Source organism: Choloepus didactylus (genome assembly GCF_015220235.1).
Source record: "Choloepus didactylus isolate mChoDid1 chromosome 25 unlocalized genomic scaffold, mChoDid1.pri SUPER_25_unloc2, whole genome shotgun sequence".
NCBI lineage: Eukaryota > Metazoa > Chordata > Mammalia > Pilosa > Megalonychidae > Choloepus > Choloepus didactylus.
Window position 1 is genome coordinate 3,163,539 of NW_023637607.1, and position 18,612 is coordinate 3,182,150.

At 37.7% G+C, this 18,612-nt stretch overlaps 1 protein-coding gene across 1 annotated transcript in view; it reads left to right on the plus strand.

Annotated features, from left to right (window-relative positions):
- The window catches only part of MUC16 (mucin 16, cell surface associated), a 44,103-nt gene extending 27,659 nt beyond the window's left edge, over window positions 1–16,444 (plus strand). The window contains 7 exon segments of the mRNA XM_037824382.1: window positions 5,077–5,225; window positions 6,811–6,974; window positions 7,298–7,365; window positions 12,290–12,456; window positions 14,155–14,196; window positions 14,530–14,609; window positions 16,295–16,444. Coding sequence (XP_037680310.1) covers window positions 5,077–5,225; window positions 6,811–6,974; window positions 7,298–7,365; window positions 12,290–12,456; window positions 14,155–14,196; window positions 14,530–14,609; window positions 16,295–16,393 — 769 coding nt within the window. The 3' untranslated portion in view covers window positions 16,394–16,444.
- The last annotated feature ends 2,168 nt before the right edge of the window (window positions 16,445–18,612 follow it).

Below are 18,612 nucleotides of genomic sequence, written 5' to 3' on the forward strand. Positions count from 1 at the left end.
GGATCATGTCATCTGCAAATAGCAAAAGTTTTAATTCTTCCTCTCCAATTTGGATGACATTTAATTGTTTTTCTTGCCTAACTGCTCTGGCTAGAATTTCCAGCACAATGTTGAGTAGAAGTGGTGACATTGAGCATCCATGTCTTGATCCAGATATTAGAGGGAAAGTTTTCAGTCTCTCACCATTGAGTACATTGTTAACTGTGGGTTTTTCATATTTGCCCTTTATCATGTTGAGGAGGTTTCCTTCTATTCTTATTTTTCAAAGAGTTTTTATCAAGAAAGGATGCTGCATTTTGTCAGATGCCTTCTCTTTGGCTCAACTGAGATGATCTTGTGGTCTTTTTCCTTTTGTTTTGTTGATGTGGTGTATTATGTTAATTGACTTTCTTGTGTTAAACCACCCTTGCATACTTGGGATAAAACCCAATTGATCATGGTGTATAATTCTTTTAATGTGTGGTTAGATTCGATTTGCAAGTATTTTATTGAGGATTTTTCATCTATATTTAATAGAGAAATTGGTCTGTAATTTTCTTTTCTTGTAGTATCTTTATCTGGCTTTGGTATTAGGGTGATGTTGGCTTCATAGAATAAGTTAGGTAGTGTTCCCTTCTCTTCAGTTTTTTGGAAGAGTTTGAGCAGGATTGTTATACATTCTTCTTGAAATGATGCGTAGAATTCACATGTGAAACCGTCTGTTAGGTCTACTTCATTTATCATATTATTCAAGTTCTCTTTTTCTGTCAAGATGTTCTACCTGTTGAGGACAGTGGGTGTTAAAGTCTCCAAATAATATTGTTGAGAAGTCTGTTTCTCCCTTCAGTTTTGCCAGTGCTTGCCACATGTATTTTGGGGCACCATGATTAGGTGCATAAATATGTATGATTTTTATTTCTCCTTACCCCATTTATTGATATATAATGTCCTTCTTTGTCTCTCATAACAGTTTCTCATTTATGTCTACTTTCTCCAATATTAGTATTGCTACCCCAACTCTTTTTGAGTTACTATTTGCATGGAATTTCTTTTTCCAACCTTTCACTTTCAACCTATTTGTGTCTTTGGTCCTAAGTGGAGTCACTTGTAAACAGCATTATTTGGATCAAACTTCTTTCTCCATTCTGCCAATCTGTGTTTTTTGTTTGGGGAGTTTAATCCATTAACATTCAATGTTATTTACTGTGAAGCAGCTCTTACTTCAGCCATTTTATCCTTTGGTTTTTATATACTGGATCTTGTTTTTATCTCTCTTCTTGCCCTTTTAGTTACCCTTACTAATAATCTTCATTTCTACATTCTACTCCAAGGCTCTCACTCTTGTCTTTTCCTTTTAGTATTTCTTGTAGGGCAGGTCTCTCATTGATGAACTCTCTGATTCTGTTTATCTGTGAATATTTTAAACTCTCCCTCATTTCTGAATGACAGTTTTGCCAGATAAAGAATTCTTGACTGTAAGTATTTCTCTTTCAGTACCTCAAATATATCATACCACTGCCTACTTTCCTCTATGGTTTATGATGAGAAATCAGAATTTAGCCTTATTGCAGAGCCCTTGTATGATGAATTCCTTTTTACCTAGTGTTTAAGAATTCTCTCTTTATCTTTCCCATTTTACATTCTGATTAGGATGTGTCTGAGAGTAGCTCTATTAGGATTTATTTTGTTTGGAGTATGTTACACTTTTTGGACATGTATATTTATGTCTTTCATATGATTTGGGAAATTTTGGGCCATTAATTCCTCAAAAATTCTTTCTTCCCTTTTTCCTCTTCCCTTCTCCTTCTGGAACACCCATGATGCATATATTTGCACACTTCATGCTGTCATTCAAATCCTTGAGATACTTCTCATTTTTTTCTATTCTTTTCTCTACCTGTTATTCTGTTTGTAAGGTTTCTCTTGTCCTGTCTTCTAGTTTGATGATTCTTTGTTCTGTATGTTGTATGCCTCTAGTGTATTTTAAATCTCTTCTATTATGCCTTTCTTTCATCCTCATAATTTCTGTTTCTTTTTATACTTTCAAATTCTTCTTTGTGCTCACCCTGTGTCTTCTTAATATCCTTTATCTCATGTATATTTTCCTTCATCTCCTTGAATTGTTTTAGGAGATTTGTTTGAACATCTTTGATTGGTTGTTCCAACTTCTGAGTCTTCTCTGAAGTTTTAATTTGTTCCCTTGACTAGGCCATATCTTCCTGTTTCTTTGTATAGCTTGTAATTTTTTTCTGATGTCTAGGCATCTGATTATCTTGAGTTTACACTGAAGATCAGTTTCTCTCTGTTGCCTATGATGTTATTGTTGATCAGCTTTGTGTTAAGGCTCCTCTTTGATGCCTGGTTCAACTTATTCTAGACCTTTAGAATCCTGTGTTTAACTGATCAGACTTTTTCAGCTCTTCTTCACCTGCTTCTTGCCCTGGATTTGAGGTACGATTTTTATGATTGCACTTTCTGTGCAATTGTTTCACCTCCAAGAGAAAACTTCCTTTTCTCTTTTCCTTCTATGGGAATCTTGGTCTACTCTGTTTGTTTTTGTTTTGTCTCTACAATATTTTATACTGCTTTATTTTCTCTAGCTGCTTTTGCCTGGAGGGAAAATTTTGGAGGAGGGTCACCCTTCTGGAGGACTCTCTCAAGTCACTATTTTCCATCTAAATGAGGACCAGGGACTCATGAAGGGGACATAGGCGGGTTTCAAAGTGCCTTGGGCAGGGGATCAGGAAGGATGCCAGAAGCCTCTTTGACAGCTTCCCAAAGCTATGCTTTCCTGGCCTGATCAGCAAATTAATCCTTTCAGCTAACCCTTCCCCACAGGCCTGAAGGAAGTACTGCAAGTTTAAATCTCTCCTACCTTCACCCCTGTTCCGGCCAGTTGAAACAATGCCTACCACCACCTGTGTCCTGGGGAGGTTGAAACAGTAGCTCAGAGCCTGAAGTCAGTGATTTGTCTTTGCTAATCAAAAGCCATGATCAGTGATCCAATGTGCCCACTCCTGCTTTTGCGGAGGAGTGTTTTTATGTTGCTTTCAGTCTCCAGCAAGCTAGCCAGGGACTTGACCCCAAGGTGTTCCCCAAGATGTGGGCACTGGCAGCAATGATGTGAGAGCAACTCACAATTCTCCACCTTAGTTTATCAGACTCTTCCTCCTGCCCTTCCCTGGATGCTGTGTAGTGTTCTTCTGACCTCCAGAACCCCAGAAAAGTTGTTTTAGACAGTTACTTCCTGTTCAACAGCTGTTTTGGAGGAAGGACTGAGTCCAGAAGCTTCCTAATCTACCATCTTCCCTGGATGTTCCCCCTTTAATAAACTTTTTATTTTGAAATAATTTCAAATTTACAGGACAGTTACAAAAATAATGCAAAATCCATACAGAGAACTCCAGTATAACTGCCAACCCAGATTCCCAGATCCACCAAATTTTAATAGCATTTTGCCACATTTGACCTTTTTTCTTTTTCTTTCTTTCTTTCTTTCTCTTTCTTTCTTTTTCTTTCTCTTTCTTTCTTTCTTTCTTTTCTTTTCTTTTCTTTTCTTTTCTTTTCTTTTCTTTTCTATCTGTCCATCTATCCATTTATCTATCTGCCTGTCTCTCTGTCTACTCATCTGTGTTCTAAACTTTTGAGAGTTGGTTGTATGTATCATCCTTTTTGAATACTTAATACTTCCATGTAATTTTCCTAAGAACAAGATATTCACTTATGTAACTGCCTAAGTACAGTTATCAAGTTTAAGAAATTTAACATTGATATAGGGCTTCCAGTCTATATTCCAGTTTTTTTCTTCTGTCCAATAGTATTCTTTTGGGCATATCCCCCCCCCGTTATTTTATCCAGTCCAGGATCACGTATTGCAATTACTTGTTATTGTCTCTTTAGTCTCTCTCTCTCCCTCTTCCTCTCCCTCTTCCTCTCTCTCTTACTTGCAGAAACATATATACAATATGAACTTAAGGAAAGTCAACTTTTGTTTGTTTTAATTTTTAATGCAATTTTAATACAGTCATCCAAAGTTTGCAATCAGTTGTTCACAGTATCTTCGTATAGTTGTGTATTCATCACCACAGTCAATTTTTGAACGTTTTTATTACTACAAAAAATAAAAATAAAAGTGGAAAAGAACACCCCAAACATCTCATACTCCTTTCCCCCACTATTGTTCATTTACTTTTTGTACCCCTTTTTTCTACTCATGTGCCCATACACTGGATAAGGGGAGTGTGAGCTACAAGGTTTTCACAATCACACAGTCACACCATATAAGCTATATGGTTATACAGTCATCTTCAAGAATCAAGGATACTGGATTGCAGTTCAATAGTTTCAGGTATTTCCTTCTAGACATTCTAATACACTAAAAACTATGTAATTCATAAGAATAACCTCTGCAATGACCTCTCAACTCCATTTGAAATCTCTCAGCCACTAAAACTTTATTTTATTTCATTCTCTTCCCCCTTTTGGTCCAGAAAGGAAAGCCAACTTTTTGATGTAGAACTCAAAATACCAGCTCAGTAATAATATTTACCATGGTCCAAGCTTTCAGCCGAGCACTTTCATGCATTAACATCTCACTTAGTTGCCACTACAGCTCCTGTGAGGTGGGTACTATGATCACCTCCACTGAACAGATGGGAAAACTGAGGCTCATAGAAGTGCAGTGAATTATGCAAGAACTGTGAAAGCTCAGTTTGAATTCAGGTCTCTGAGGGCTGGATAAAGGAATTAAGGCTAAGGAAGAGGAGGATTAATATACACAGTATTGATTTTGAATATTTTCAAGCTTTAGTTCTGTTGTCTGTTACACCATTACATGGAGAAAATTATACCAATACCTTCCACCAAGTGTGGTCATGGGCTCTGGTGTATTGCAAGTGCTCAGTAAATGTTCCTTATTGTTATTCCTTCCATTCCAAATCCTGGAAGCCTTGGTCAGGGTCTTTATCTTAGACTTGGGGAAAAGGAGCTAGATAAGGTTCCATTGCTTGTCCCAAAGTCTTTGGCTTTTTAAGACTGGAACTCATGAAACACCATGGCTTTTAGGTTCTGCTGAGTACTTGTGGTTTCTGTCCCCAGGGTGGGATCCATGCTGGTCACCGTCAAGGCACTGTTCTCCTCCAAGCTGGACTCCATCCTGGTGAAGCAAGTCTTTCTGGATAGGACCCTGAATGCCTCATCACATTGGTTGGGAGCCACCTACCAGTTGGTGGACCTGCATGTAACTGGTATGAGGTGGGGTGGCTGGTTCATGGCTGGAAATGATGGGGCTGGGAGAAAAGAATGGAGTTTATGATTATAAATGGAATGGATGGAGGCTTGAGAGGGAGAAAGGGACTTTCTGGAGCCCCAGTGGATCATCAGTAGGAGGCAGGAAGAGAACATGTGACAGTAATCAAGGAAATATTTACTTTCATATGTAAATATTTCTGACCCAAAGTGTGGACAATCCTGAGTTGCTTTCTTAGGTCGTCAATTATGTCATGCATTGATTTACTGATTTGTTCATTTATTCAACCAATTCTTAACAAAAGTAATCAAGCACTGATAGTACAGTATAATTACTATTTTAAGGTTGATTGGTCAGGGTTCTCTAGGGAAACAGAACCAATAGGAGATATCTGTAACTATGAGATTTTATGAAAGTGTCTCATGCAACTGTGGGGATGTATGAGTCCAAATTCTGTAGGCTAGGCTGCAACTCTGATGAAGTTCTTTGATGAACTCCCCAGGAGAGGCTGGCTGGCTGAAGAAGAGAAATTCTATAGGGTAGGCTGTGAACTGGCACTTTGATGAAGGTCTTCAGTGGATTCCCCATGAGAGGCTGGCTGGCTGAAGAAAAAATGAAAGTTCTCCCTTCTCCCTTCAAAGTCTTCAACTGATTGGATTAAATCCAGCTTATTGAATTCTCTCATTGCAGAAGACACTCCCTTCATTGATATAATCATCCAAAGATGCAATCAGTTGACTGATGATATAATAAACCAGCTTTCTGGTTTATTAACCAGCCACAAATGTCCTTGCAGTAATGGTTAGGCCAGTGGTTGCTTGACCAAACAACTCGGCACCCTCACCTGGCCAAGTTGACACACGAACCTAACCATCACATAAGGGAATTTTAGGAGATGGTGGGAGCCCTGAGAAGAGATATACAGCCTAGTCTTGGAAATTTATATGGAGGAAGTGATGAAGAGTCTGAGATCTAAGGAATAATAAGGTCTAGTTAAGGGGAGGAGTGCTCCATGTGTCTAGAACCTAGAGGGTACAAAGAACATAATATATTTGGAGAAGCTGTAAGAAGTTTGATGTGTCTGTGAAATGAAGAAATGATGGATGAGGCTAAAGAGGTGTGCTGGGGCACTGTGTGCCACTAAAATAGTTTGAGGAAGGGCATGAAACACTCAACATTCTGCTTTAGAAAGTTTATCCTCAATATGCTGTATGGATAATAGACTGGGAATGACAAGAAGGCTGGAGTCAGGAAGACCCATTAGAAACCCAGATCATCAGAAGCTTAGGCAAAGGTGGTTGGCAGATACTTACTGGAATGGCCAGCACCTGTACTGGTGGACCAAAACCCAGAGAGACCTAGTGGCCTATTCCTCACATCCTGAAGAACCCTCAAACATACTTGTTGGTAGGAGAGATGAATAGGTAGACAGATAGTGTGGACAGATATTTGGAGGGTCTTCTGTAGCCTACCTTTAAAATGCTGACTCAGGTCTCATTTCCAGGCATATGTAGGCTGACTGGAATAGCCTCTTAATCAAAACCCTCTTCTGACATAATGGCTATACATACTTATTTTTCTAGAAATGGAGCCAACAGTTCATCTAGAGACAGACAAACCAACGAGCAGTCCCAGCCCCCAGCAATTCCAGCTGAATTTCACTATCACCAACCTGCTATATTCCCAAGATATGGCCCAGCCAGGCTCTACAAAATACCAAAGGAACAAGAGAAGTATTGAAGATGCAGTGAGTATGGGGCTGTATATCCAGTTTTTCCCCTTGCAGAGACTGACCCTAAGAACACCAGATAGTCAGAGGGTGACTTTTCATAACAATTAATGAAACAGGTTCATATTCCCATTTTACGGTTAGGAAGCCACACAACAGAGTTTCAGTAGTTGGCCCAGGTTCAGAGCTAACTCATCCCCTGGAACAGGACATACATGTGGGCTAGTATTTGTCAGAACAAGAAAAAAAAAAAGAGATGGGAAGTGTCTTCGTTGGCTGAAAATTCTCTGAATCCGGTGAGCCTGTGATTTTGATCTAGGAAACATTACCCTGTCTTTCAGCTCAATCAGCTCTTTCGAAACAGCAGCATCAAGAGTTATTTTTCTGACTGCCAAGTTTTAGCATTCAGGTGAGTTCCAACTCAGGACCTAATGACTGTGGGAACTTCTGCTGTCCCTTAAGTAAATGTCCCCATGCCACAGTCTTCAGTTCCTAGCTGTTAAGGAAAAGAGAGCCATAAGAAAATAGAGCTATTACCTAAAACTAATATGATTCCTGAACTAGTGAGCCTAACTGTCTTAGAAATTCAAGAGAGCTTGAGTCTACCTCAGTTGACATGGAGGTGCTTGACACTGGGAAACATGGAATCTAGAGTGTAGAATCCATGCCTTAAGAAATCAGCTATTGAAGTCTGGGTCCTTGGAAGATAGAAAACTAAAACCAGGTGACTAAGAATCTAGGAGTCTAACTACTGTCCACTAACCACTTGAGGCTATTTTTAAAATAGCAACATAATTGAGATGTAATTCACATATCATAAAATTCACCCTTTTGAAATATACAATTTAATGTTTTTTAGTATATCTATAGAGTTGTGAAACCATTACTACTATCTAATTTTAGAACATTTGCACCACGCCCAAAAGAAACCCTATACCCATTAGCAGACACTCCATATTTCTCCTTTCTTTCTGCCTTGGGAATCCAGTAATCTACTTTTTACCTCTATGGTTTTGCCTACTCTGGACATTGCATAAAAATGAAATAATAGATTATGTCATCTTTTGTTATTGGCTTACTTCACTTGGCATAATGTTTTTAAGATTCATTTACATTGTAATATTTATCAGTACTTCATTCCTTTTTTGTGGCTGACTAATACTCCATTGCATGACTATACCACATTTTATTTACTCATCAGTTAATGGACATTGAGGTTATCTCCAGCTTTGGTCATTATTAATAATGCTGCTATAAACATTCTTGTACAAGATTTTTTTTGTGAACATAGGTTTTCAACTCTCTTGGGTATGTACCTAGGATATGACACCTAAAGCACACACAAAAAATAAAAATACAAAAGAAAAAATAGGAGTGAATTTACTGGATCATATGGTAATTCTATGTTTGACTTTAAGGGGAACTACCAAAATGTTTTCCTCAGTGATTGAACCATTTTTTATTAAGATTTATTCACACACCATACAGTCATCCAAAGTATACAATCAGTTGTTCACATTACCATCATATAGTTTTTCATTCATCACCTTGATCTATTTTTTGAACATTTTCCTTGTACCAGAAAAAGTGAAAATAAGAATAAAAAAATAAGAGTAAAAAAAGAACACCCAAATTTCCCCCCCTCCCACCCTATTTTTCCTTTAGTTTTTTGCCCCCATTTTTCTACTCATTCATCCATACAATGGATAAAGGAGAGTGTGATCCACAAGGCTTTCACAATCACATTGTCACCCCTTGTAAACTACATTGTTATATAATCATCTTTAAGCTTCAGGGTTACTGGGTTGTAGTTTGATAGTTTCAGGTATTTACTACTAGCTATTCCATGAACCATTTTTTATTCTAATGAGCAATGTATCAGGGCTCCAATTTCTCCACATCCTAGACAGCACTTTATATTTTTGATATTTTATTGTTGGTATCCTCTTTATTGTGAAGTGATACCTCATTTGCATTTCCCTGATGACTAATGATGTGAAATGTCTTTTCATGTAGTTACCATTTGTGTCTTCTTTAGAGAAATGGATATTCAAGTCCTTTGTGCATATGGAATTTGATTATTTATCCTTTTATTGTTGAGTTTTAAGAGTACTTCATATATTCTAAATCCAAGATTCTTATCAGATATATAATTTGCAAATATTTTCTTTCATTCTGTAAGTTGTCTTTGCACCTTCTTAATATCCTTCAAAAGACAATTTTTTTTATTTTGATGAGGTCTCACTTACCTATTTTTTCTTTTGTATTTTTATTTTTTGTGTGTGCTTTAGGTGTCATATTTAAGAAACTATTGCCTAATGCAAAATAATGAAGATTTACAATATTTTCTTCTAAGAGTGTTGTAGCTTTAGCTCTTATATTTATGTTTTTGACCCTTTTTTAGTTAATTTTTATATGATATGAGATAGGAATCATTCTTTTGCAGGTGGCTATCTAATTTTTCTAGTACCACTGGTTGAAATGATATTCCTTCCTCATTCTTGGCACACTTTTTGAAAATCAATTGTCCATAATTGTATGGATTATTTCTGGGCTCTCTGTTATATTCCATTGATCTGTATGTTTCTGTACTTATGCCGGTACCACACAGTCTTTATTACTGTAGCATTGTGGTAAGTTTTAAAACAGGGAAGTGGAGTTCTCCACCTTTGTTCTTTTTCAGTATTGTTTTGGTTATTCAGGGACATTTGTATTTCAATATGAATTTTAGGATCAGTTTGTCAATTTTTGCAAAAAAAAACAAAAAGCAAAAAAAAACAGCTAGGATTTTCATAGGAATTGTATATTGAATCTGTATATAATTTAGGGAGTTTTGCTGTCTAAAAATATTAAGTCTTCCCATCCATGAACATAGTATGTCTTTCCCTTTATATCTTTAACTTTTTTCAGCAGTGTGTTGTAGTTTTTAGTGTACAAGTTTTATACTTATTTCGTTAAATTTTTCATGAGTATTTCATTCTTTTTGATGCTATTATATATGTAATTGTTTTCTTTAGTTTGTTTTCAGAATGTTCATGGCTAGTGTATGACAATACTATTGATCTTTGTATATTGGCCTTGTATCCTGTAATCTTGCTGAACTAATAGGGTGTAATAGGTTTCCTTAACATGCAGATTTCTTAGAACTTTCTAAACAAGTTCATGTCATCTGCAAGTAGAGATGGTTTTAGATCTTCCTTTCCAATATGGAGGCCTTTTTTTAAACTTTATTTATAAAAATATTAAAAAAATAAACAATAAAAATCATTTCAAACATAACCAAAACAAAGAAATCAGAAAAAACAAATAACCTAAAATAACTACATTGTTTTCAACATGTTCCTCCCCTACCCCAAGAAAATAAACAAACTATAACCATACAAAGGAATAAGAAAAACAAATAACCTAAAATAGCTGCATTGCTTCCGACTTGTTCCTACCATATCCCCTAAACATTAACAACCATAGTCGTCCCTGAGCATTCCCAGAACATTATGTTTACCCTCCATAACTTATCTGTTCTTATTAGATTATCATTCCCCCTTCACTATTTGCTGTCTATCACCAGGTCCCCTACATTCTACAAGATAACCATTTATTTTACATTTTTTACAGAGTTCACACTGGTGGTAACTTACAATATCTCTCTTTGTGTGCTTGGCTTATTTCACTCAACATTATGACTTCAGGGTTCATCCACGTTGTCATATGTTTCACAACCTTGTTCCTTCTTACTGCCGCGTAGTATTCCATCATGTGTATATACCACATTTTGTTTTTCCACTCATCTGTTTAAGGACATTGGATTGTTTCCATCTCTTGGCAATTGTGAATAATGCTGCTGTGAACATCGGTGTGCAAACATGTGTTCGTGTCACTAGTTTTAAATCTTCTGGGTATATACTGAGAAGTGAAATTGCTGGATCAAAGGGTAGCTCTATAACTAGTTTTCTGAGGAACTGCCAGACTGTCTTCTGCAGTGGCTGTACCATTATACAGTCCCACCAACAATGAATAAGAGCTCCAATTTCTCCACGTCCTCTCCAGATTTTGTAGTTTCCTGGATGCTTTTTATTACTTTTTATTGCCTATTGCCCTGCTTAGAATCTCCAGTCCAACGTGAATAATATAGGGCAAGAGCTGACATCTTTGTCTTGTTACTGATCTTAAGAGGAAAGCTTCAAGTCTTTCTCCATTGAGTATGATATTAACCGTGGTCTTTTCACAGATGCTGTTTATCAAGTTGAGAAAGTTCCTTTCTATTTCTAAAATTTGAGTGTTTTGATCATGAAACCATATTGTACTTTGTCGAATAGTTTTTGTGTGTGTGTCTATCTAGATCATGTGTTTTGTCCTTTGTTCTATTAATATGGTATATTACATTGATTGATATTTTGAGTATTAAGCCAACCTCATAGGTAAAGCTAAGAGATTAGGTTCTTTCCTGGTCTTTTCTAGGCATGTGCACAGCTCTGAACATTTATGATCTTCTAAATACTCAGGAATATGTTGGAAGTTTTCAAAGCTCCCTATGGATGTCTAATTCCCCAAGTTTTTCCTTCAAGTTTTGGCTCTTGTTTGCCCCAGCTAGTATTATTCCCTCAGGAAACTAAAATGTTAAATAATTGCCACTGATTGTTTTTAACAAATGTCCTGGGAATAGGCTTTCTCACTGAGCAAACTGTGAGTCGGGTCAAACAAAGACAAGCCCTGAAATTGGAGCTCTTCTGGGGATCTGCCAGACAGGTCAAATAGTGACAACTCTCTGGGGATGTGTCTTTTAGGGGAGCTTCAAATCCATTATGCCCTCCTCCAATGACTGCTACGCTACTGATTTTTCACAGCTACCATGGTTCCAAAGCTGCTGTTTCTTAAGGTTACTGAGGACCTGGATAGAGGGAAATGGGAATACAGTGAGTTAAAATACCACAAGTTTCTTGCTGTCCTTACCAAGAAATTGCTGTTTTTCTTAAGTAAATACTTGGATTGTTGACAGTTTTTGATTAGTTTACAGACCCCTTAAAAACAAGTTGATTTTGACAATTTTTGCCAGTGTTCTCATTGCTTTTGTGGATTTTCAGAGATCCTTACTTTAACATTACAGAAGTGCTTCTCCTTGTGGCTATTTATTTCTAAATTTTTTGATTAAATACAGTATAAAATTAAGTTCTTCACCCACACAAGCCATATTTTAAGTGTTCAATAACCACATGGGGCTCATAACTATTGTTATTTGACAGTTCAGATAAAGAATATTTCGTTCATTGCAGAAAGTCCTCTTGGACGGGGCTTGGAAGCCCAGATATCCTTGTTCATCCATTATGTATTTCCAGGTCTGTTCCCAACACCAACCACACTGGGGTGGACTCCTTATGTAATTTCTCACCATTAGCTCGGAAACTGGACAGAGTTGCCATATATGAGGAATTCCTGCGGTTAACCCAGAATGGTACCCAGCTACAGAACTTTACCCTGGAGAAGAACAGTGTCCTTGTGGATGGTAAGTTCCCCCTTCACTGGGGCTTTTGACTCCTATAACTGGGCCATGGAATCTGGAGGGGAATCAGCATTGAACTTAGTCCCTGGGCTTTGCCCACCATTGACAGGGATAAAGGAGTGCCCAGAAGGATATTTTGTTGTCTTCTAGCTAACTGCATAACCTCAGGCTAGTCACTTCCCCTCTCTGGGCTTCTGTCTCCTTATCTCTGTACCATAAGCCATTTGAGATTACCAGTGAGGGCCCCCAGCTCCAAGCTATGTCTGATCCCAGCCTTGACAGGTCTGATGAGATGAACATGTTTTCTTACCCCAGAAGTGCCTTCAAGGTGGCTAAACCTTGCATGCCTCTATTTTATTCATTCAACAAATGATTATTGTCTTTTATATAATGTGCAGGAGCAATTTCTGTCTACCCATTCACTATGATATTCCAAGAACTCAGTATTGTGCCTGGCACATAATTAATAATATATATTTATTGAAGGAATAACTAGAACTTGTACAAGACCTCTTATAGGTGGAGTGTGAATATGTGGATCAGAACCCTCCAATGTGCACTGTTTGTGGTTCTTAATTATTTTTGTACTAGAGGGAGCTGTTGATTCTCTAGAACAGGGGCCAGCAAACTTTTCCTGTGCAGGGCCAGATAGTAAATATGTTAGGCTTAGTGGACCATGTTCTTGTTGTTTGGCTAACACTTTAAAAATTAAAAACCACTCTTGGATCATAGGCTATAAAAAAAAAAACTCACAGGCCTGATTTGGCCCATAGGCTGCTCTAGATTAACACTACACAATAGAACTTTCTGCAATGATTGAAGTGTTCTTTATCTGTGCTGTCCAGTACAGTAGCTACATGTGGTTATTGTGCACTTCAAGTGTGACTAATGCAACTGAGGTACTGGATTTTATTTTATTTTAATTTCAGTCAAAAAAAAAAAAAAAACATATAGTTGGTCCTACCATATTGGATAGTATATCTTTAAGAATTTTGTTGGGACAGATTGGAAAAATAGGGAGATCTGCAACCCTCTCCCTATGTCTGGTCAATGCCATACCGTTCGACCTTCACAGAATTTATTGTGTAGCTGGGAATAACAAGAGTAGGCAGTTGTCAATTATAAATTCTTGATGTGAACCTATCCAGACTTATGGGAGGCAGTAATTAGAGAAAATTTATTGCAGGGAATTAATTATTTATAGATGAAACCTGGTAGGTGAGTATAAAACAGCTGGCTGAAGGAGAAGGTATGATACTGTTTCTAGGTAGAGAAGAATATTTTGGGGGGGAATTTACAAATTCTGAGAGACCCCATGAAATTTCTAACATGTTGTGACCTGTTCTCCCCCCATGATGGGTGGGAGAGCTCAATTTGTGTCTCCCATTCATAAGGGTTTGGATTTTATTTAATTACACTCTTTTTATGATAATGGCCTTGGGATTATGTAGCATAGTGCCCTCATTTTTTAAAGATGCAAACTTAAGTATTAGGGATGAAATGTCAGGATATCTGCTTGACTTAAAAGTTTCAGTAAAAATACTAGGTGATGCAAGTGTGTCAAAGATATAAATAATTGTTATATATAGGTGATGGATGTATCAATTATATTTCTCTCTACTTTTCTCTATGTTGAGAAGTTTATTTTAAAAAGTAAAATGCAACATACACACACACTCTCACTATATCATTCATTTCCAGGATATTCTCCCAACAGAAGTGATGCCTTGACTGAGAACTTTGGTAAGTCTCAAAGAGGCCTCACCCCAGGCTGTGGAGGGGAAAGCCTGATATTGTGTCCCTCCAGGAGCACCATGCACACAGGGTCTTAAATGATGATGAATGCTGGCCAATCTCTGTCAAGGATTGGGGAGGCACAGTGAGAGAGTACAGCAGGGAAACTGGCCTGCTGGAGGAGGGGGGTGTGTGACATTCCTTTGGGGCTTCAGAGGCATGAGGTGATGGGGCTGTCAAGTGCTCCTGTCTGTTCATGCCTATCCTTAGGCCACATAGGGTTAAAGCAGGAGCCCAGGAAGGATGTCAGGATGTGGCTCACCCCAGTATTCATCTCCCTAGACCTCCCCTTCTGGGCCATAATCCTTATCTGCCTGGTGGGATTCCTGGGACTCATCATATGCCTGATTTGCTGCTTCCTGGTGAGTTACAGAAGGTTGCTTGTCTTCTCATTATAGAATTGCAAGAGTCTTTTATATATTCTAAATATAAGTTCTTTGCTGGATATGTTTTGCAAATATTTTTTTTCACAGCCTGTGTGTAGCTTGCCTTTTTATTTTCTTAACATTAGTCATTAGGGAAATGTAAATTAAAGTTAATTGAATGGCTAAAATTAGAAAGACCAACTATAATAAGTATTGACAAGGATGTGAAGCAACTGGAACTCTCATACAGTGCTAGTGGAAAACAGGCTCTTTCTTTAAAAGTTACATATGGCCACCATACAACCTAGGCATTCCACTACTAGGACCTTATCCAAGGGAAATGAAAGTATATATCTACACAAAAACTTTTGCACAGATGTTCATAATAGATTTGTTTGTAATAGCCAAAAACTGAGAATAGTCCGAATATCTATCAACAGCTGAGTGGATAAACAAACTTTGGTATATACTTACAATGAAATACTATTCATCAATGAAAGGGAATGAATTATTAGTACATACAGCAACTTGTATAAATCTCAAAATAATGCTGAGTTAAAGAAACCAGGCCAAAAAAGAGTACTTACTGTTTTATTCCACTTATAAATGAATTTTAGAAAATACAAACTAATCTATAGTGAGAAAAAGTAGATCAGTATTCCTGGTAATGAAGGGGTATTTGCAGAGGGCCAGGAAAGAAAGAATTAAAAAAGGGAATGGGAAAATTTTGGATAAAAGGAGTTCATTATGTATTTATTGTGGTGATGATTCAACCGCAATCAAAATTTATTAAATTGTTCACTTTAAATATATGCAGTTTATTGTATGTCAGTTATACTTCAGTAAATCTGGGTGAGGGTAGGGAGGGAGAGAGGGAGGAAGGGAAGGAGGGAGAGATATGGAGGGAGGGAGGATATGAAGCGGCTATCAGAGGGGAAAAAAGAGAAAATTAGAGTGGAAAGGAGAAAGAAGAGAAAGAGGTCATGAATAGAAAGAGATCGTGAATAGAATAAAGAGGGAAAGAAAAAGAACTGAGGGGAAAACTAAATGGAAAGAAAAGGAGGGAGAGCTACATAAGGAACATAGTGTTTTTGTGGTTTTGGCCACTGTTCTAGTTTGCTAATGCTGCTGGAATGCAGAAAACTGGAGATGGATTGGCTTTTATAAAGGGGATTTATTTGGTTACAAAGTTACAGTCTTAAGGCCATAAAGTGTCCAAGGTAAGGCATCAACAAGAGTACTTTCACTGAAGGATGGCCGATGGCCTCCAAAAACCTCTGTTAGCTGGGAAGGCACGTGGCCAGTATCTGCTTGCTCCCAGGTTGCGTTTCGAAATGGCGTTCTCCAAAATGTCAGTGTCAGCTTCCAATGGCCGTCTTCAAAATGTCTCTCAGTGGTAGCTAGCTATGAGCTCCTTCTGTCTGAGCTTTTATGGAGCTCCAGTGAACTAACCAAGGCCCACACCGAATGGCGTGGCCACACCTCCATGAAAACACTGAACCAATAGGTTCCAACCTAATCCACACTAATATGTCTGCCCTCACAAGATTGCACCAAAGAACATGGCTTTTTCTGGGGGACATAATATATACAAACTGGTATGACCACATACTCACCCCTATAGTTGTCCATACTCGGGCAACTGACTGGTCCATTCTGATCCCCTCTCCTTACCCTCACAGGTCACCATCTGCCTGCGGAAGAAGGAGGGAGACTACGAGGTTCAGCGACGACGCCTGGGCTTCTACGTGCCACACCTAGATCTGAGGAAGCTGCAATGACTAGATCTTCTTGAGGCTCCATTTCCCCAACCAGGGTCCAAAGCAGCTTGGACGGAGTAGAAATAAACCACATTGGTCAGACATGGCCTCTTGGTCTTTTTTGACTTGGCATTGAATTGTTACAGGGGACTAAGAGAAAAGCCTTCCCTCTTCTTTAAGTCATTAAGAAAACCACTAGTCCTGGGGTTTTACACCATTTTATCACTCAGGTGCACCAGATCTGGTGAAACTGGTACAGAAATCACCCATCATGAAAAAATGAACATACTACTGCCATGTAAGATTTCTCTTGTTAATCACCCACTACACACCTCCCTTTGACTCCTTACCAGCCATCACTCACCGTCTATCTCTGTTCCTCCATATCGCACCATCCCCCATCCGCATTGAAGCCCTGGCAGACTCAGATTCGCATTATGCCACTTCATTATCTGAAGCTCAGACTCACCAGGACTTCCAGATCATTCTGCCATGGCAGCTCCTTATCCCCCTCATGTGTCCTCCAAGATGCGGAATAGGCCAAGAAGTAACGAGTGTATCAGAAATGACTCTGCCAGCCTTGGGACTTAGGGCCTGAGATGAGTATGCATCTGGTAACCCTGAGCCCCAGAGTTATACCAAGGCTGTAAAAAGACAACATCTGCCTTGGATGTGAAGATGAATCAAACTTGGGAAATAACTGAGGGAAAAGAAAGTATTTTTCCATCTTTCTCTGCACTGAAACCAAGAAGAATTTATAGTAGAGGCTCCCCAACAAGAAGACCAGTGCATCCCAGATATAAGGCAAACTGCGGTCTGCCTTGGGTTTGCTGGAATAGATTGTATTACTTTCACAAATTTTGCAGACTGCCATAGATGAAGTTCAAAGGGCTGAGAATTAAAGTTTCTATAATGCCACCCATTCAAACTTTTTGGTGTAAGCTTCACACCCTCCATCTTAAGCCAGTCATTCTTGGAGAATGGACTCTCTGAAGATTATCATAATGATAATTATAGCTATCATTTATTGTCTAAACATCTGTTAAGAATCATGGGTTGGAAAACTCTATGTGCATTTTCTCAGTTATACTCACCACCATTGAGGGTATTATGGCCCTCTATTACCACTTTATAGCTAAAGAAATGAAGGTTCAGAAATATTAAATAAAAAGGAAGAATTACTTAGAACCTAAATTATATATCTAGCCAAACTATCATTTGGAAAGAGCTAAAAACATTTTCAACCATACAGACATACCCAGAGTTGATGCTCTGCCGGTCTTCAGTTCAATGACCACTAAAGATACACGTCGGCAATAAGAATTGTGAACCCAGAAACACATATTGTGAAAAAACAGGACTGATGAAGGAAAAAAAAAATCAGTGCATCTGAATAAAAATTAGTTTTAAAATGAACAAGACATTAAAGCATGCTCTAACTAAAACCAGATTATTGGTACATGGGAGAATATAGAAGATGGGTTTTAAAATAATTCATTTTTATGGATGATATAAATACTATGCTACTAACACACCACTCCCAGAAACTGATAAAAAATAGAAAAATATGTAAGTATAAAGAAGATTTGAATAATACAACAAGCTTGATCAGGCAAATAGATAAGTGGATTTAAACTCTTAAACCCAGAAAACAGAGGTTTGTTGTTACATTAATATTCTGACAACATTCTCCCTTGATATCATGATTCCCCAAATAGCATTGCAATTTTCATGAATCAGATTTCAAACCCATGTAGAGCTAGAAAATGAGGGGAAATTTGGTATTTCATTAAATGAAACTTCCCAGTTTCAGAATTCATATTTTAAAAAAGAAAAATAAAGAACTAGAGGTAGATCTTATTTAACAACATAGCTATTAAAACCCTTTAATGAAACATTATTTTGTAATCTATTGGTATATTACACATAAAGAATAATCCATTCTATCTACGTAGTTCTTTTCCTATGACTACAAGGAAAAAATACTAATTCTGTGACTTCAATAATGTCCTATTGACTTCAAACAATTCAATAACGTAAATAAAAAGATCTCTTTACTAACCTGAAACCCAACCTCAAAAAGATACCACTGCTTATATTGCAAAGGAGTTTAATAAAAAAGTATTGGTATATTACTAAGATTGAAGGGTTCAAAACAAGAAAACATTATGGACACTGCGAAGAGATTAAGTGCCATGTTCCATTTCATATTCACTATTTTCTTTTATTCATAGTGATTT